The following is a 19976-nucleotide window of genomic DNA, read 5'->3' as shown; positions in this document are numbered from 1 at the left end:
TATCCAAAATGCTTCAGGGCAGAAATGTTTGAAATGTTCAATTAAAGGAGCAGGAAATCATCATAATAGCTGAAAGTTTGTAATGAAAAAACTATACATTGTTTTATTAACAAACTATGTCAGCTCTGGGCAAGATACTGCAAGGATACATTGCATCATCATCATCATGAAAGACGTGGGCTTCTTAGTGTGTTTTTTCTTCCAGTAACATTCATTCATCAGATTTTATCAGCATTTTGTGATTGGGCCAAAACTCTCAGCACGATTATTTCAAATCTAAATCTAAAGCACAGCCTGATAATGCAAAACACATTTGTCTGATGTTGCACTGGTGCTATGACAATTAAATGATTTAATTTAATACTGAACTATAAGAACTGTGGAGGTGTCTGCAGTGTTTCCAATAGATAGCCACTGATGAACTCTAATAATATAATCCAACAGCCTGTATCGTGCACTAGCCCATGTCTGATTTTACAGAACAAGCCGTCTGACCGCTCAGCTGTGCTCATTTGAAAATGTGAACTCATTTATGTGAGACACCTGCTGCTGCGCTACAGCCTGCAGGGCCTGGCTCTTCTTATGTAAGGAACTAATCAATGCATTGAGATAAACAGGCATCATGACTGTGCATCTTTCCACTGTGCTTCCTCAGATAATGGGGAATTCATACGCCGGGCAGCTGAAGTCTGCTCGATTTGAAGAGGTTCTTCATAACTCAATTGAGGCTTCACTGCGCTCGAGTGGCGGAGACCCACAGCCCATCTTCACACAGCTCTACCTAGAGCCAGAGCCGTATCCTGGTAACATGGAAGGTAGGACCCTCTCAGCAAAGGGCAAAGCAGGATATGGTTTTCAAATTGCATTGGCATTATGGGAAAGATTCATCTTTTCTATGTATACATACTGAATTTGCAGAACTGTAAAAGATGAAAGTGAAAATAACACGATTTAAAATCTCCATCAGACGTGAAGTCAAAGGCCGACCTCCAAGGTGGGGAGACGCCGAGCCACGAAAACACGAACGGCCACTCCTCCAACGATCTGGAGGAGCTGGACGAGGACGATGACTCAGACAGCAGCAGCCCCCCGCTCCCCTACCTACAGGCACCGGCACCAGACGGCTGCTGCACACTGGACGGTAACCTCCCGCAGCCGCAGGCCTCAACTCAGCCTAAAGCACATTCAGCTTTTTTTTTTTTTAATTCTTGCCATCTTTTTTTTTTTTTCTTCTTCCAATTACCTAATCTGCGTCTTCCTCCTCTCTCAGGGTTCTGTCAGGCAGGCAAGGACCTCCGCCTGGTCTCCATAGCAACGGAGCCAATCGAAGTCCCAGCGGGCTTTGAGCTGGTGGGTGCCAAGTCCCCCAGCGTCCCCGAGCACATTCTGGTGTGCGCCGTGGACCGTCGCTTTCTGCCTGACGAGAATGGGAAAAATGCACTTTTAGGTCAGTCTGTTCCCGGTGGTCTGAGATAAGAGTGAAGGAGACTGATAGTAGTCATGAATGTATCCTGCTCTTGGCTCTCATTGGTTATACTCTGGAGTAAAGCACAAATATGTGAAATTACAATGTTACAATGGTTTTTGTTTGTTTGTTTTATTACATTGTTTACAGGGTTTTCAGGAAACTGTGTAGGCTGTGGTGAAAAAGGTTTCAGATACTTCACTGAGTTTTCGAACCACATCAACCTGAAGTTATCCACCCAGCCCAAGAAGCAGAAGCACTTAAAATACTACCTGGTGAAGAACTCTCAGGGTGCTCTGTGCAAAGGACCCCCTATCTGCTGGAAAGGTATGAAAAAAATAAATAACACAATCTAGAGCCTTTCAAAGTGGACAGATTTACTCTGTGCTGACGTGCTTTAAGTGACCCTATGTCAAAGCTTTTATCTTTCCTCTCTGTGCCCTCCCAGACTGTAAAACCCGTCAGTTCTCCAGCAGTGCGTCCACCTCCAAACCCAGCTCGTCCTCGTCTCTGAGCAGTAAAGAGAACGGAGGCACCAGTGGACACAGCTCCTCTCCCTTTTCACTCTCAGGTGAGGCTGAACACAACTCTTGTGCACACACTGAGAGATCCAGGTCAAGCTGACATTATGACTGACTAAAAATTTAAATAGTGGTTGAGCAGTAAGTACACCAAGTTACACAAAATACTCTCCTGCATTAATACAGAATATACTTTATATTTTGACTGAAACAGTCATTGCAATGGTTGATGTATGCTGACAGGTTTATGTTGTTGCCACAGAGACAGGTTGTGTAGACTAAGCCCTGAAATTTATGAGGTGAGGACAGTCTGACACTACACTGGTGACAAGCAGCGTTGCTGTGTTGGTTGGGTTTCATTTCATTTTGTTGCATTTATATACTATCTTTTATTTTAGTATTTTTGGTATGAATATTAAATAACTTATTATTAGTAGTAGCAGTAGGAGTATTTGCACACACATTAGTCATATTTTGTAAAATGTATATACACGGTTGCCCATAAAGTTGGAATAATTTTGTATAATAATTTCATGATAAGAGGTAAAAAAGAAAATGTATTCCAACTTTATGGGCATCCGTGTATGTATATCTGAGGAGTATACTATAATTCTCTATAGAAGACAACTTGTTTTTTGTCGTAAAAGGTGACACCAGCTTCAGCAAGAATATGATGTAACATAATCCTGGGTCATCATGTCTTCAAGACAGATTCTGCCTTTCTTCAAGGAGATGTTGTTCTTCTCTGACCTGTCACTACACACATCGCCTGCTCCCTCTTTGATTGAAAAAAGCTCCTGGGCTTATGGTATTGATTTGTTCTGAACCTGGAAGCTGCCTGTCAGCAGAGATCTCACACATTAATGTGTTTGACAGCTGAGCTCTGGGGCTTGTTGTTGGGACGAATCTTTGCATGAAATCACCTGACTGCGACCTTCATGTGCACCCTGAGGTCACCGACACTCAAATAGGAAGCCAAGAGGTTAGATACCGTAACATTGCTCCTCTGCCTCAGAGCTAAACGACTGTTTATTTAAAAAATGATTAATGAAAACAGAGCTCTGGTCTGTTTGTATTGTGCAATGGACAAGGGATACAGGCACAGAAGAGACTGTTAGTATTTGACATTTGTTTGATACTAGCATGAGGTCATACTGTAGCATGAGGTCCAAAGAAAACCAAACGGCCAATCAGGGGAAGAGACAGTGTTGAGCTCTCCAAAAGATTTGTAGGCAGTCTGTGTACAAAGGAACACCATGCTCCGGACAGAGTGTGTTGGTAAGCGTTAAATATGATTTTATGAAAACTACAATTACCATATCACACTGTTTTTTATTTTTAGACTCTCCACCCACGAGAACGACACAAACATCCTCTGTGTTTTTCGGGAATCAGGACCTCAGCAGAGACTGCAGTTTCCTTAAACCTTTGGCCTCCACACCTGGAAACAAGACTCTACCAATAGGTAGCACATCAATATAAATGTTATGATACATGATACATAACTGATTGGTATAAAAGCTAAGGTGATATCAATTTTAGTTACATTCCTCAGGCTTTGACACTGGAATTTACAAAGCTTTAGTCGCTGTTAAGCCTTTACTTTCATGTTATACCCCAGTTTTCCTTTTGTTGCTCAGATGTGCACAAACAAACACGATGTGTAAATACTGTATAAGAGCACACACGCACACACACACACACACACACACACACACACACACACACACACACACACACACACACACACACACATGTGCACACACACACACACACACACACATGTGCACACGTGTGTGTGTGTGTGTGTGTGTGTGTGTGTGTGCGTGTGTGCTCTTATACAGTATTTACACATCAATCAATACTGGGAGAAGGAATGCTGTAATGACTTTTTAAGGCTTTGCTATCCATTAGGCCCTTTACAAGGTTGTGATATTGACAAGCAAAGGCTACACATACCAATCAATATTTTAGTGTATTGCATACACAGTGAATATGAGATTGGAAGACGTCCAATCAGGTCATTGGCAATAGACAATCATATATAGAAAATCAATAAGACACTGTTACTCCTGACTCATTTTTATGTATTGCTCTGTCCCTGTAGACAAGTAAAGTTGTCGGAACATTTTACATGTGTTTTTATTTAAGTGTTTATTCATGTTGTATCCACTAATATTGTTTACATTATTAGCATGGGATGTCAGTGATGGTCTACGTATATCAACGGGTCCATCATTTTGAATGAAAAATCTTAGCAACTAATTTTCTTATACAGTAAACATTCCTGACTCACAGAGCATGCATCTTTAGTACCACTGTGATCTAATTTTGTTTTATGAGTAAATAATTTCCCAGAAGCCACGGCTGTAGTTTTTGCATCGTGCTTATTTGCATGCTAACGCAACTACTACTTTATATATATATTGACATATATTGACATACCCATCATAACCGCTTCACATCAGTATAATAACACTGTCAGCATCATGCTATCGTTGTGGCATTAGCATTTAGCTTAAAGCTATGTACCGTCTCATAGTCATTCACTGTTTATGGTTAAATGCACAGTCTAATCAGGTTTTATTCATTTGTGCATCTGTGTGCGTTTGCAGTTCCAACAGCTCTCAGGGTGAACGGGCCGACTAATGGTCTGGGTGCTGACAGTCGCCCTCCCTTACTGAGCCCCTCCCAGGTCTCCTTAGGGCCGCAGGGTCAAGGGTATCGCACAGCTGACCTAGCAGACAGTCCAGGTAAGTGCCTCCCTCTTCTCGTTGTACATGTCATATGTCTATTATCAAGTTATTTTACTCTATAATTTATGTTGATGTTTCTTCTGTCTTGTTTTCGATGTTCAGTATCTTCTGCCATGAACTCGGGCCCTCCAAAGAAGCGTCACCGGAGCTGGCATCCCTCCGCGTTGGTGCCCGTCCCACCGACAGCCGTCCCTGTTCCAGCCATCCGACCTATTGTTTGTTCCCCAGGTCAGTTCCTGAATTCTATTAGGATGGCCCAGTGAGCTATAATGTACTCTACACGAGTCAGTGTAAATTGGCCCTCGTTGTTGCATATCTCCTTCTTATCTAATTTCACATGGCAGTGTGTATGAGTGCAGTGTGTTTCTGTGCCATTTTGAAGCATAGACTGTGTTGTTTATAACTCTGCTCCCCCCCTCCCTCTGCTTTGAAGACGAGTGTATCACATCCCTGACATTCTCTGGTTGTTAGGGATGATTCACAGGGCATCTCCATGGAGATAGAGATGGAGAGTTTGTAGCTGAAATTATTTTTAAAACAAACTGCATGATTGAAGAAGACCTCTGCTCTGCCACATCATGTAATTGTGGTTATATGTACTATCATTATTTCAAGTAAATTGGCTAGGCTAATTTTTTTTTTTCTGTGATCACAGTTCAACACCTACAAATACTAATGCAATGTTTCATTGCAAATGTGATAATGTTAATATGTTCATAATAATAATAATAATAATGGCTTACATTTATATAGTGTTTTTTTTAAATGATCGATACCCAGTACTGATGTGTTATTCCCTTTATTTCCATTAAGGTTCAGTCATAGGGGTGCCCTCTCCTCAGCCGCCAGCAGCCGGAGTCATTCAGCCCCAACCCGTCACCGCCGGGGAAACAGTCATCGTCCCCGACAACCTTCTGAGCTCCTCAAGTGTTCGCCCTGTCATCCTCATAGGTATGAGCTTTATTTCAGTGGCCTGCTTCATCTTAATACTGAGTTAGTCATTAGTTAAACTGAGCTCAGATATGTCTAACTTTGAACTTATTTCATATCACACTCATGAAGTACATGGTTGAAAGCTGTATTTTTTCTGTATATTTTGGTTTTAGTTTTTTTCTATGAGACTCGATACGTGTTTTAAAATCTAACTATTTCAAATATAAAATTCAGCATAAGCTTAACATATATATTTTGTTTGTAATCACAGATTTCTTGCCTCTACATGTTTCAGTTGTGTCTAATGAAGACTTCTCTTTCCAGGGCACGGCACTTTACCTTATTTCTATGGGAATGTAGGGGACATAGTAGTGAGCCCCCTGCTGGTCAGCTGCTATAAGAGCAGCCAGCTGACAGAGAAAACACTGGAGACTTTGGGCGTCAACAGAAATCAACTCCTCAGTGTGGAGACAATGATTCTGCTCACTTTACAGTATCTTGCACGATTAGGTAAGCAGCAAACACAACGTCACTTCATCTCAATCTCATTTGTTTTTCTTCTGAAGTTACATGTTAGCTGCTATCAAACACACAGAGTAGTGGGGGTGAATGACCGTAAGGTGCTGTCGTCTAATTTAAACACAACAACACCCCTTTTTATATACGGTATTTGCACATTTCTAGGAAATTTAAGTTAAAGTTAAACAGTTTTTAATATTTCAATTCTTCCCACAGGCTCCGAGCAGATTCCACTGAGGGAGGAGTTGGAGCAGATTGTGTTAAAGGCCATGCTGTGTTGTCCCGGGGGTCCCGCCATCTCTCCATCCCAGCTGCCCTGGTTGGCTCGGCTGGAAGCCAGCGTCTCAGGGGGCAGCGTTCAAGTTGTGGTTACCCATAACTCCTTGGGAGAGGGCATTTCTGAGTCACTACGCTCCCTCAGCGAAGGTCCTCACCACCAGCAGTGCCTGCCCACCTATGTGGTCATCATATGTGCCTCTAAAATGAGCAGCAACGAGTTCTGTGTGCTTGTTTTGGGTGAGTTTTGGCTTCTCCATATCAGCATTATCATACTCATCTCATTATCTTGACTTAATTATTCAAGGTTTGCCTGTAGAGCGTGCAGTAATCAAATCTAAAATCTATTTATGAAACATAGGAAAGTACCAAGCGCGGGCCTTAGCTGAAGGCATGCTGACAACTAATGAGTTCCTGAAGGAAATCAGCTACGAGCTCATCACAGGGAAAGTCAGCATCTTGGCATCTCACTTCAAAACCACCTCACTAGGTAAGTTATGCATCCATAAAACCTTACGTTACATTGAAGGGCCTGTATCGGTCCAACTGTAACTAATTATATCCCTGCTCATTTTCAGGGGACAATCTGGACAAGCAGCTGGTGCGATACCAACGCCGACGGAAGGGGCAGGTCGTCCAGCCCTTTCAGGGGGATGTCACTGACCACATCCACTCTCAGGAGGCTGCCAGCATGTCACCGCCCACAGACAGAGGTTAGACTGCTCTCCATTGCGCTCACTGTCTAAACTGAACTTCTTGGCTCATTAGCCAGCAAAGTTTTTTTTTCTTTTTTTTTTTTTTCTTCACCAACCAAAACAATCAATATTTATTTGACATGCAGTAGGGGAAAAGGATAAGTTCAAACACTAAGCAAACGCAAAGAAAACAAAAATATGACTCAATATGTTTGCTGACCACCTTAGTGAACGAGCTAAACTCCACACTTTTGGCACATGTGGGTCCAAAGTCCAGACCTTGGCCATAGTCCTGTTTCAACTTCAACCTGGTTTAGTTACTAATGAAACGTCAGATTAAAATATACAGTGCACCTATAGCAATGTTTGTTGTTGATGGTAACTGGTCGATCTTATTTTATTGCACATTAAATTAACAGCTGTACTGATGCTATAAACTAGTTTTGTCCTTCTATGTTTTCCTGCAGCAGAGATCTTGAATAAGGTTTTCCAGATCTATCCGAGCCAGCTGACTGTGGCCCGCAGCCTTCTGTCTCAAGTCTGCTCCATCGCTGACTCAGGGACCCAGAACCTCGACTTGGGGCGCTTCTGTAAAGTGGACTTTCTTGTTTTGGTCCCGCCCTCTCACATTCTGGTACATCAGACGGCACAGCGCATCAGACAATCAGGTTTGTGACACTAACAAAGATTCAAGGATGATTTTTTGTATTTTTTTGAGCAGCCGGAGCTCACTCCAGTGTTGTTTTGTTACATTCATTCAGTTAAATATTATGTTTATCAAACAGCTGGGTGTCCTCATTCATTCCTTGTGTTTTTGTTTTTTTTTTTGCTCAGGAGTGCTCGTGGACCTGGGAATCGAAGACGTCTCCTCAGCCCATCAGAAATCAGACAAGTACGTGGTGCGTCTGGACGGGGACGTTCACGCCAAGATGGAGGCCTTCATGAAGAAAGTCAAACAGAACCCCTACACCCTGTTTGTCCTCATTCACGACAACTCACACGTCGACCTTACGAGGTACACTGACATGTACAGGTCACACTCAGTGCTTATGAGAACTGACACTGTTTTTTTCTGTTGATAATCTGAGGCTGTGTGAAAAATAGGAGTTGTTGTGGCTGCAAACAGTGGCCTTGTCCCGTTTTATACTCTGATTAAACTATATACTGATTAAAGTGTAGAGAGCAGAGCAGCTGCAAGCAATGCAAAACAAATACAGAAAATCTTTAACCTTGAATCTTGGTAAAATGTAGGCCACATCATTTGGGTTAGGGTTTATGTTATGTTGTTGTTTTTTTTGTCTGTTAGATTACTAGTGCTGCTCATGCCAAGAGCCTCTGTTCTTTCCAAACTGCAAACTGCTGTTTCCCCTGCCAGAAACATAAAATAGATCACTTCCTGTTTTCCAGAGCATCTTTCTTGAGAATAACCAAATAGCAAAAGCAAAATATAAAGATACAAAAGCTGTCATGAACGACATCCCTAATCCAGTTGTTATTTTTATTTTTATTTTATTATATTACAAGCTACGGGTAGGATTCATCCAGAGATCTAAAATAACCATCATCGCTTTCAAACACTCTCTGACCCCCTCTCTCTCCAGTGCTCTGTCCGGCTCTGTGTGCCATGGGGAGCTGCAGGGTCTCGCTGACCGGGTGGTGAACTGCCAGGAAGTCCTAGATGCCATGAACCTGTTGGTCCTGCAGGTCAGCTGTTTCCCATACACACTGCAGACCCGCCAGTCCCGCATCAGCCTCCACAACGAAGTTCACTGGCCCTCCAAGAGCAGTCTGGTAAATACTTTCATTTTTTGCACCAGAGAAGCATCAAGATATTTGTGTCAAATATTGTTATTATGGAATATGTTGACATTTACACAAATTACCCTACAAATTACCCTTTCATGTAATTATTGAGTTTGTGTGCAATTTGTGTGTTGAAGCTATTTTATAAAAGCATTCAAGCTGAATATTTCTGGCTTATTTTGAAAAACATCTGTAAATAGGTATGGTTTAATAAAAGTCATTAGAGTCAGGACAGATATTTTAATTATCTAACATCCATCACTGTGGTGTCGCTCCTCTAACCGGTAGAAATAAATGCACTTACATTAACAGGAAGGTGGATCTTTACTCCTGTTTGAGATCATAACATTTATATCAGTTATATTTTTGCTGACATTTCTGCTCATAATGCATCGCCAGTGCTTATGGCACAATTGATACATCAGACATTCTACATTAAACTGTACTCTGTTTACATCTAATACATAACCCTGTCAAAACTTTTAATAATTAAAAATATGGTATATTCAAATTCACACAAATTCAGGTTTGTATTTCACAGTGTCAGACAAGTGTTTTATTTGTTATCACCATACTGACCAAGCGCAGTAGAATGACGTTTTCTACAAAAACATAAGGACTCATGAAACTATTAACAACACAGGAAAGCAGACAGAATTAGGTTTCTAAGTGCACATTGCCTTCATCATTTTAATGGACCAAAGATTTGGATTAACTTATTTGGCAGACAAATTCATTATTGGATGCAATAATTTACTATGCACACTCAGCCATGTATACCTTTCGTCCAGCAGGGGGAGCAATCACCCAACGAGCTGGCCTACTTTGGCCTGAGGGACTACAGCAGCTCCCTGCAGTGGGGCGTGGCCAGCCCTATCCTGCGTTGTGATGATGCATTTGAGAAGATGGTCCACACTCTCCTGGAAAGGTCAGTATGGGGTGAACACTGACAAATAAGGCAGAGGGCTGTTGTCATCCAGCATTAAATCTATTACGCAATGTGTTTTTGTCAGATGGCCCGGACTGAAATCTGAGGGAGTTTCTGACTATTTCCAGAAACTTGAAGCTGTCAAAACTGTTTCTTGATCTTAAAAAAATAACATACGGTAATCTCTTCAAAAGCTCACAATAAAAACACCTCCATTTTGTTGTCCCAGACATCCACACCTGCATAGCATGGTGATCCGAAGCTACCTGCTGATTCAGCAGTACACTGAGGCCATGATGGCCCTGACCTCTTCGCCCTCCCTGAGAGACCACATAACCCCGGAGACTCTGGCCATGGTGGAGGACCTGATCAACGCCCCCAGCAGACAGGGCTCCCAGGGCCGGGGCCACATGCTGCTGGTCCGCGTCCCCTCCCTACAGCTGGCCATGCTGGCCCGGGAACGGCTGGAGGATGTGAGGGACAAGCTCGGGCTCCAGTTGTGCTTCGCCGTGCTGCTGGGGAGTCCTGCCTCAGAGCTCAACCTGCCCAGGAACTTCACAAACCGCCTCAGGGTGAGAATGACATGAAAACACCTCTGTCATTTGAAATGTTTTGGAATATTTATAGATATTTACAACATTAGATGTGTTTAACTGTGTTTTTTCTGCAGGCGTGGCGAGGCTGCGATAATGAAGAGTGGGTACCGCACACCTACGAGGATCTGGAGGGGCTGCCCTGCATCGTCATCCTCACAGGGAAAGACCCTCTTGGAGAGACTTTCCCACGGTATGCTCTTACACGACAATCCTCACATGCTCATAAAACATGGCAACATATCAGTTTCTCTAATGGGGGGTGCAGTGCATGTCCCTTTAACTCATCTATTATTGCTCTTGGTGTGCAGTTGCCGTGGCTTTTGTTCATCCCAGTGTTGTTTTACACGTCTGCATTCACACAGTGTGTCTCCTCTACAGGAGAGGTCCTGTTACTTTTTTTGGCCACTCCTGTGTCTTGTGTCGGTGTAGTTGTGTCGTGCTACCGTAGCTTGTGGCTTGGTATTTTCAATATTAAAGCTCTAATGAGGAGGAACTTCGGTGTATGCATTAAATAAGATTCCAAATATATGAAAATTTCTCTGCAACAATGTTCCTCTTCATGCTTGCACTCTTCTAGGTCTCTGAAATACAGCGACTTGCGTCTGATAGACTCCAGCTACCTGACTCGTACAGCTCTGGAGCAGGAAGTGGGTCTGGCCTGCACCTACGTGTCCATGGGTGTCGTCCATGAGCCCAAGAAGAACCTGGCCCCCCGCCTGGAGTCAGACGGAGAGAAAGCCACCACCAGCCTGAACGATGGAGATGAGCTGGAAAGACCTCAGAGCAACGGCAGCGCTGCAACCAGAGCTTCTGGTCAGTCACGAAAACCTCACTGAGATACTGAATCTGAAGATTAAAGACAGATTTACAGAGCAGCATTTGTTTATGTTTTTCATATTTTATTCTCTTCGTGTCTTCCTTCAGGTTCTTTGGCTGAGAACGGGGTCAGCTCTTCCGATATCGCAGACTCTTTCCAGAAGCCGTCCACCTCCACCTGCCCCCCTGAAGTCACCACCATCGCCGACGTGAGCACGGGGACGCAAGTTTTCAAGCAGGAGTGCGACTCCCAGCTTTGCTCCAACCCCTCCAAAGCCTCCAAGACCCCTCCGTCCCTTTACTCCGGCTCCTCTTCCTCCTCCCCCTCCCCATCTTCCTCCTCCACCCAGAGGCCCAGCCAGTCCACGCAGTGCGGCCACGACTCCAAGCCCGCTCGAGTGTCGCCCCGGACGGTCATCTTGTCCCGGGCGGCGTACAACCTGCTGGCGGGGGAGTCGGGCAGTCAGCTGAGCTCCTTCTCCCTGCTGCCTCACGCCGACGTGTCCTGGAGCAGCCCCCTCAGGCCTCTGATCACTCACAACCAGCAGGGGGCAGAGCAGAGCCTGTACTACCGCCAGTGGACCGTCGCCAGGCAGCATCACGCTGACTACGAGGCTCCACATCCGCCTCATCCTCGACGCTTGTTACTCAGCGGACCCCCACAGGTAACAGAACACATGTGCTGCATCATACTATATCTTGAATAAGTTATTCAAGATATATCAATGTTTCTTTTGTTTGTTTTGCTTTGTTATTTGTGCAATTGCTTTTATAGGTGAGGTTTAAATATAAGCCTGTAGCGGGTTCCTACCTCATCCGCACATGTTTTTTTTTTTTCAGTTTTATTTAATTTTTTATTTCATTGTTGCTTTTTTTGAAATTGATCAATAATGCAGATTTGCTATTACTACTTCTGTTAAAAATGATTCAAATAAGTTATAAAATTGATTAGTTATTAGTAATAAATTGAGTTTACCTACATGTACATTGCAGTGTTAAAGGGATGACTTTGTTCTTTCTTAGGTGGGGAAAACCGGCGCCTACCTGCAGTTCCTCCGTCTCCTGTTTCGAATGCTCATCCGACTATTGGAGGTTGATGTGTATGATGAGGAAGAGGAGGACACTGAAGGTTTCTGAGACTTCTTGTTTCACCCATTTTGACCTCACATGCCCTTAAATGTGTCGGATAATGACAAACAAATGGAAATGAAAATTAGTAACTTGGTGTCTTTAGTTTTGGTTCTCATACTTTTGTTCTTGTCATTTTCAGAGCCGTCAGAGGAGACGACCCCTGTAAACACACAGTTGCCTGACATTGAGGAAATTCGAAATCTGCCCTTTGACCCCTACCCCCGAGACCCTAAGTTCAGAAAGGCCAGCCCTGTTTTCTCTGAGAAGATGCCAAAGGTCTTAAAAGGTCAGCAGAAAGAAAGCAAACACTCACATGCGGCACCGATCAAGTTAAACATTTGAATTTGCCTTTGTAAACACAACATGGATGATGATTTAACACCATAAACATGTTTAATTTTGATATTTGTATGCGCAGATTTTAAGCAGGAGGGCGAGAGCCAAACATTAGCCAAAAGAGAAACCAAGTCCATACGCCTGACCAAGTTCGCCGCCCACAATGCCTTTCATCACTGTGAACAGTGTCACCACTACTGTGAAGCAGGCCCTGCCTCACAGGTGAGTGCAGTACACAGACTCCCATCAAACATCTGAGGCACTCAGCTGTTGCCTTGTTGCAGCTGTATGGATGCTCGTCCTGACCTGTCAAAATACTTTGACAGTTGAAAGCTTTTTACTCTCTGAAGTCATGTCTAATGGTGAAGTCCCTGCGTTAATAATTCATATATGTGTGTGTGTGTGTGTGTGTGTGTGTGTGTGTGTTGTAGCTCTCGGAGTGCACCTTTCATGCTTTCACCTTCTGCTCGTCCATGCTGGGGGAGGAGGTCCAGCTGCAGTTCGTCATTCCCAAAGCCAAGGAGCAGCACTTTGTCTTCAGTCAGCAGGGCAGCCACCTGGAGAGCATGCGCCTGCCTCTGGTCTCCAGCAAGGTTCGTTCACCGCTGCCCAAATAAATTCACACATGCTTTACTAAGAACGTATAGTATACAGTATACTATATATACGGACGTAATGACATCTAGAATTCAAAACTTGTGAGTGTCACATTCTGACTTTTCTTTCTCTTCCTTCTCGGCTCCAGGACCCTGATTTCTTAAAGAGTCCGATCTTCACCCCGACTACGGGACACCAGGAGCACGGCCTGCTCAACATTTTTCATGCCATGGAGGGCGCTGCTCACGTGCACATCCTGGTGGTTAAGCAATTCGAGATGCCCCACTACCGGAAGTACTGGCCCAACCACATACTGCTCGTCCTGCCCGCTATGTTCAACAACGCTGGAGTCGGTGAGCAACTGACTAGCTTAGCTGAATTGAGAAACTTATGCTATCGGGATTGTTTTAAATATGTTATAATCACGTAGAAATTGTAAATATAGTTACTTAGAATAAACTTTATCACACAAATTCAATTAACTAGATCTCTAAACCAGTCGTATTAGTAGTACTTAACTGTCAAGTCAAAGGTGCCCTTTAAAAATGTCATGCAAACAACCACATTTTCTGTTTATATTCATGGCTTAATGTCCATAAAACTCAACTTAAAATACCAACTAAAATTGTAAATTTTGCATCTGCCTTTTCTTGTGCATGCACAATACAATACAAACAGGAACCTGCCACGGTCAAATACTCCAACGTGTAACTTCAAGTCTCACCTCACCTCGCAACCCTCTCTCTCTGCTGATAGTGGGATTTATTACAATGCTCATACGTGAGCATACCTTAGTCACATTTTATGGTTTGTTACAGCAGGTAAAACGTTGAACCATTGTTTTTGTCACGCACAGCGCGGTAGTCTGATTTGTAAGTGAGCCAATCAGGTGCATGGCCTGACTTATATGGGTGTAAATAAACCAAACTGCTCTCAGATAAGTGTCCTCAGGGTGTGAGAGACCCTTGTTCTTTGTTTTTTCCATGAACCTCAGTGTCAACGTGGCCACATGTCATATATCTGGCTGTATGGTACACCTTGTACTAGCTATGTATTTAAACATTTATGCTCATTGTACCTTACAGTTCTAACTTTACTGAGCTGTGAGAGCTCACTTGTACATGTGTAATGAATCCATTACATACACACTTTGCAATTTTAATGTTGAGCTTTTCAATTCAATTCGCGCCGCTCATCCGCTCCCGTAGCGCTGTGTGTTTTGGTCGACGGGCGTTGTGGGCGTAACAGGTTTTGAGAATGTCTAAATGAAAACTTGACACATGCTTCTGTCTGCTTTAGGCGCCGCTCGCTTCATGATCAAAGAGCTGTCGTACCACAACCTGGAGCTGGAGAGAAACCGTCTGGAGGAGCAAGGTGTCAAGAGGCAAGATGTATGGCCTTTCATCGTCATGATGGACGACTCCTGCGTGCTGTGGAACGTTCACCAGGCGGCAGACGGCAGGTAGTTATTGTCTGAGGAGTCGTGAGCCATTTTTTGTTGTGGTTATTAACATAATAATTAACATAATTTCACTTCTATCAAACTTCTATCTTATTTTTTTTTTTTAAGGTGAATATTTCCCAGTTATTCAATGAATAAGATCAGCATTTCTAAATTGTGCTGTCCTAATTCACATTCTTACATTTGTGTTCCCTGTTCCCTGTTCCCTCTCAGTGAGACATTGGATGGAAGTTCAACCCTCACCAACGTGTCCCTGAAGACGGTGCTGCAGCACATGGAGTCCACGCCGAAGATCTCCCTGTACGCGATGTGCGGCACTCGCAAGTGGAGCAGCAGCCTCTCTCACAAGGCTCCGGGCCACCCCTTCAGCCGGTGTCACCTCCACGACTTTGTCATGCTCAATGTGGACCTGACGCAGAACGTTCAGTACGACCTTAATCGGTAAGCGAAGGGAAAAGTGAGACGGTGACGAAAACATAGCGATGTGTGCGGGGTCGTCGTGTTTTCGGTCTTATTTATTGACTTGTTTATTTGAATGCAGGTACAGCTGTGAAGAGGTGGATTTCAATTTAAGGGTGAACAGCAGTGGGCTGCTGCTGTGTCGCTTCAACTACTTCAGCCTGATGAAGAAACACATTCCAACTGGAGGAAGCAAAGACTTCCTGGTCAAACCTAAACTCATGGTAGATATTTCACTCATTACAAAGAATGTGTTTTCCCTTCTCACAATATGACACACTTCCTTACGTTCAACTGCTGTCTTCTCTCTCCAGGAAATAGAGAACCCGGCTCCAATCAGCCCGTCCCAGTACGTGTGCGCCCCAGACAGCGAGCAGACCCTCCTAGATGCCCCGGCCCAGTTCCTGCTAGAAAGGTTCCTGCAGAGCTGCAGCCACAGACTGTTTCCAAAGGCTGTTCAAAACAGAAACAACCCAGTTCTGTCCATCGACAGCTACCTCAACATCAGCCCGGAGGTAAGAGCTCCCGGGAGGTTGCAGTTGAAAGCAAGGGAGAAGACTATTAGCATCCTCCCTGCAATGTAAACGTACAGGAAGACTTAACAGCCAGACTCTCCTCCTCTGGGACAGAGGGCACATGCTGAATTTCATATATTTGAACAAACTGTTTCAGGGAAACCGCAAAAGTGAAACCTGCTGACTGAGTTTACCTCGTATGTTCTCATAAGCCCAAAGTTTGTTGAACTGTCTAAACCCGCAGAGAAGCATGTTGATGATTTCACCATCTGTTTTTCTCGAGGACATTCTGACCTGCATTTACGCACACGTGCAAACAGTGAATACCAACAATGAATATTTGTGCAGGTGTAAACAGCCTGCACACTCTGCACAGCTTCATTATCTGCATTCCAACATACATTTGTTGTTTGTTTCTTCCCAGAATGGAAAATAAATCATGATGCACAGTTGTAGCATGATTTATTTAAGCAGTCACATTTGTTTTGAAAGACGCTCCCTAAAGTTTCCCATAGAGATAATAAAAGTTGTATTGAATGAATTGTAACCTATATGAAATATCGTAATGAAGTTTAACTTGTTCTATCTTTTGCCACAGATCTCTGTGTGCTACATCAACTCTCGTCCACACTCCACCAACCTGAACCATCAGGGCCTGGTGTTCAGTGGCCTCCTGCTTTACCTATGTGACTCCTTCGTTGTCGCCGGGCTCCTCAAGAAATTCCGCTTTCTCAAAGGTGAAACATTAGAGCAGCTGTAGCTGATATTTCGGCCTGTGTAGTCTGTTGTCATACTGTATCATTTTAATACAACTTATCCATCACTAAATGTTTCCTTTGCCATGTTGCCATGTCCACAGGTGCCACCCTCTGTGTGATCTGCCAGGACCGGAGCTCCCTGCGTCAGACCATCGTCCGACTGGAGCTGGAGGACGAGTGGCAGTTCCGGCTGCGCGACGAGTTTCAGACGGCCAACTGCACCGAGGACCGGCCCCTCTACTTTCTGACCGGGCGCCACGTATGAACCTGAGGTCTGAACTGCTCTGCTGCAGAGGCACAATCACCAAACGAGGAGTAGATCTGATTCCTAACTAGCCAGAAATCAGAATTCCTGGCGTCCCAATGGAAGCTCAGAGAGGATACACTGCAGCACAAGACCTTAAGTTCTCCATAAGTGGACTTTCTTCACCTGTACTACCACAGTGCACTACGCCTGGCTCTGCAGAGGGTCGGTGCGTGTCTTAAACTCTTGCTTGTTGCTGGGCTTGTCTCCACTTCAGCTCGTGTTCTACTGAAATAACACTCTGCTGTGGAAAATGAAGCACAGCTGAAACTGAACTTTATTTGTTTTATTGTCGTATTTGGCAAAAATGGACGCTCTCCGATCGATAATGTGACGATTTGAAGATTGTAAGTGTACATGGACTGTGACTATGGTATGTCTCATCCTGGACATACGTGTTTATCTCAGGGTTTTTAAGGGAGATCCAAGGGTGGTCGTTTAAGGGGTGGGGGGTGGGGGGGTAGGGGGGCTAGGGAGCTTTTCTCCCTGTACACCATGTATTTTTGGCTTTAATGTTAGCTGGCACCAAAGACACCCTCAGCTGCACCTTGCCTTTCTCCTCCGCTTTCCTTGTCCCTTCTCCACCTGCTTTGCCTCTCAAACTGCATAGCGTTCATCAGCTATTTAAAAAAAAAAAGAAATCAAATCAAACAAATATAAACATAGATGTTGACCTGTATTGGATTTCTATCGTCTTTGAGTATCACATTCATAACACCATAACACCAGAGGGATTCAAATGGGAAACTCCCATTTGAACCAGCACGTTCAAACTCTCTCTCTCCTGTGCCTCTAAACTATTTCTGTGGCATCGATAATCCCCCTGACACACAGAGCTGTGGTCATGGTTTCCAAAATGACTTTCACAATGAATTTATCCAAAGAGTTATTTCCACGGCTCAAGAAAAGTACAAAATGTATTTTTTACAACTCATCTGCTCATGTGTAATGCCAATCAGACGGTGTATTCTCACTGACATGTATTTTGCATGAAGTCTTTTACTGACCTGTTAAGTCAGTAAAAGCAACATAATAAGCCTCTTAACTGCCAGTTCTCCTGCAACTTGCTGTGCCTGGGGATTGATTTCACCTCCTGTTGTACAACTTGATGATTGTTGGCTATCATCCACTTCATCTTAAATTCATTCTCCCTCCAAAACAAAGGGTAATCACAGAAAAGAAAAGAAAAAAGGCTACACACTGTCAAAAGCAGGCAGTCGACCAGGTCAATTTATATACTTGAAAGTGGAATGTTTTTATATTTTTCTGCACAGGGTTGTCCAAAGAATATGCCTTAAGTGACGTTTCATACAGTCACTGCTCAAGTCACGCATTTTTCGGACCAATGAGAATGAAGAAACCATTTAACTGTGAGGAAGAATAAATGTTTGTCAGAGTGAAACAAGAAGGAATAATTGGATTTTGGACTACTGTACTGTTTAAAGCTTTGTTTACATTATTAATATATTGTATCACCCCCTTAACCACTGAGGGTTACTGATGTTTTTTTTTTTTTTAGTCTTGTGTAACTTTTGCCCGTATATTTTGGTCATAATGTCTTTCTGCATCTTATGTTATGTTGCAAAGGCAAGAAGAATCTACCTAGATGTGTCCTTAACCATATATGTCTGTATCTCCTCCTGTTCTTGTGTTGGATTTTTATTGAAAATGAAAATCAGGTCCATGAGGGATTCTTATTTATTTGACAAGCATTTTTGGAGTGATAATCATATTGAAGTGTAATATTTGATTGCATGCTGAGCTCGCTTAAACCAAGGGAGTGTGTCTACTTCAAAACCATCCATGAAGGCTTTGCACAAGACCCAAACGAATGATTCTTAGATTTACTGAATGTCATGGGGGGAAGGAAAAATGTGAACTTGCACTATATACAAGTTGCCAGCAGAAAATATATATATATTTCCATATAAGCAAAACAATTAAATTAAGTTCCCCAATCCCCCAGTATTGCTCCAATTATAAGACTAGTGATCAACACGTTCTTGTCAAACTCCAATGGTCCACAGAATGTGTCTGTCTTTTTGATAATTTAACACTTAATATGCAACTTGCTCTCACAATCTTCACTGAAATGTGCTTGATAACCGTGTACAGCCCATTGGTAGCCTCGGTGTCTGGGTGATCTACCTCATGTTTACCATTGTGGTCATGGGCTGTGAAAATATGACATTAGAGCCATGTGATTGTTGTTGGAAATTTATGAATGTAATAAAAATGACTTATAAATTCAGTTGCGTGTGGCTTTTTGACATTTTAAACTTCACTAAATACACATCATAACATCCAGGTATTTCATATTTACACCCCAAGCTTTTACTCAAACTCAAGCTGTGCAAGCAAAGATTACATTTTCAACTTCTCAATTTTAGTGAACATCCTCTAAAATGGGAAAAATGTACAAAATGATAAACAAGACATCTAAGATCATTTACATCATTCAGTTCCTCCCCTAACATTACTTAAACATTACTTTAAGAGCCTCTGACTTTTACCCAAGCTCCAAAAATACAGAATCCTGCAATTCCCATCATGCATCACTTCCCTTTGCTTTCATTTAGTGAAGCACTGTAACAAACAAGCACGTAATAATTTAATCTAGATTAAATGAAATATCTAATTGATTTGGGTTTTGAAAATCTGTTCTTGAAAATCTCTTCTTTTGTAAAACTGTTGGAGCAGCACCACTGGAAACTAAAGTGTTCTCTCTGAGTATCTGCTCAGTATTTTGAAGAGCATTGCAAGCGCATTAATGCAAAACCTAAGCAGTGTTGTTAAAATGCATGGGCAGCCCCATCGTCTCCACTCCAGCCTGTGATTAATAATCCTCTCACTCTCTCCTCTGCATTCAATCCCACATCTTTTTATGCCGCTCAAGAGTAAAAATCCCTGCCCCTTGCTCATTGCCTTAACACCATCTCCTCTCCACCCAACACTTCTGTAACCGTGCTGTGACCATACACACAATGACCCTAATCTCTTCCAAGGGCAGATATGGTTTCATAATGGATGCTAGGATATTCTCTGGCTTCACTGTAAGGGCACAAGGGCATTGTTGGTCCAGGGACAGTCCTATTTCAGCTCCTGC

At 43.2% G+C, this 19976-nt stretch overlaps 1 protein-coding gene across 2 annotated transcripts in view; it reads left to right on the top strand.

The window, feature by feature from the left end:
- Nucleotides 1-19121, top strand: part of greb1l (GREB1 like retinoic acid receptor coactivator) — a 41233-nt gene extending 22112 nt beyond the window's left edge. Inside the window, exons 3-34 of one of the 2 annotated variants that reach the window (XM_083991258.1) lie at nt 656-815; nt 968-1141; nt 1271-1447; nt 1616-1792; nt 1914-2036; nt 3329-3451; nt 4602-4739; nt 4845-4970; nt 5556-5693; nt 6000-6185; nt 6411-6710; nt 6832-6960; nt 7049-7183; nt 7633-7833; nt 8000-8180; nt 8767-8956; nt 9763-9896; nt 10126-10468; nt 10567-10682; nt 11070-11305; nt 11417-11973; nt 12332-12437; nt 12579-12725; nt 12858-12997; nt 13207-13368; nt 13521-13725; nt 14672-14834; nt 15048-15275; nt 15376-15517; nt 15608-15808; nt 16407-16545; nt 16668-19121. In XM_083991258.1, the coding sequence (XP_083847384.1) occupies nt 659-815; nt 968-1141; nt 1271-1447; nt 1616-1792; nt 1914-2036; nt 3329-3451; nt 4602-4739; nt 4845-4970; nt 5556-5693; nt 6000-6185; nt 6411-6710; nt 6832-6960; nt 7049-7183; nt 7633-7833; nt 8000-8180; nt 8767-8956; nt 9763-9896; nt 10126-10468; nt 10567-10682; nt 11070-11305; nt 11417-11973; nt 12332-12437; nt 12579-12725; nt 12858-12997; nt 13207-13368; nt 13521-13725; nt 14672-14834; nt 15048-15275; nt 15376-15517; nt 15608-15808; nt 16407-16545; nt 16668-16831 (5838 nt within the window). In that variant the 5' untranslated portion in view covers nt 656-658 and the 3' untranslated portion in view covers nt 16832-19121. Of the gene's footprint in view, nt 1-655; nt 816-967; nt 1142-1270; nt 1448-1615; nt 1793-1913; nt 2037-3328; nt 3452-4601; nt 4740-4844; nt 4971-5555; nt 5694-5999; nt 6186-6410; nt 6711-6831; nt 6961-7048; nt 7184-7632; nt 7834-7999; nt 8181-8766; nt 8957-9759; nt 9897-10125; nt 10469-10566; nt 10683-11069; nt 11306-11416; nt 11974-12331; nt 12438-12578; nt 12726-12857; nt 12998-13206; nt 13369-13520; nt 13726-14671; nt 14835-15047; nt 15276-15375; nt 15518-15607; nt 15809-16406; nt 16546-16667 lie in introns of both variants that reach the window. The other variant, XM_083991257.1, reaches the window with a different exon arrangement.
- The last annotated feature ends 855 nt before the right edge of the window (nt 19122-19976 follow it).

Source organism: Trachurus trachurus (genome assembly GCF_905171665.1).
Source record: "Trachurus trachurus genome assembly, chromosome: 17".
Taxonomy (NCBI): domain Eukaryota; kingdom Metazoa; phylum Chordata; class Actinopteri; order Carangiformes; family Carangidae; genus Trachurus; species Trachurus trachurus.
This window is presented reverse-complemented; position numbering and strand designations above follow the sequence as displayed.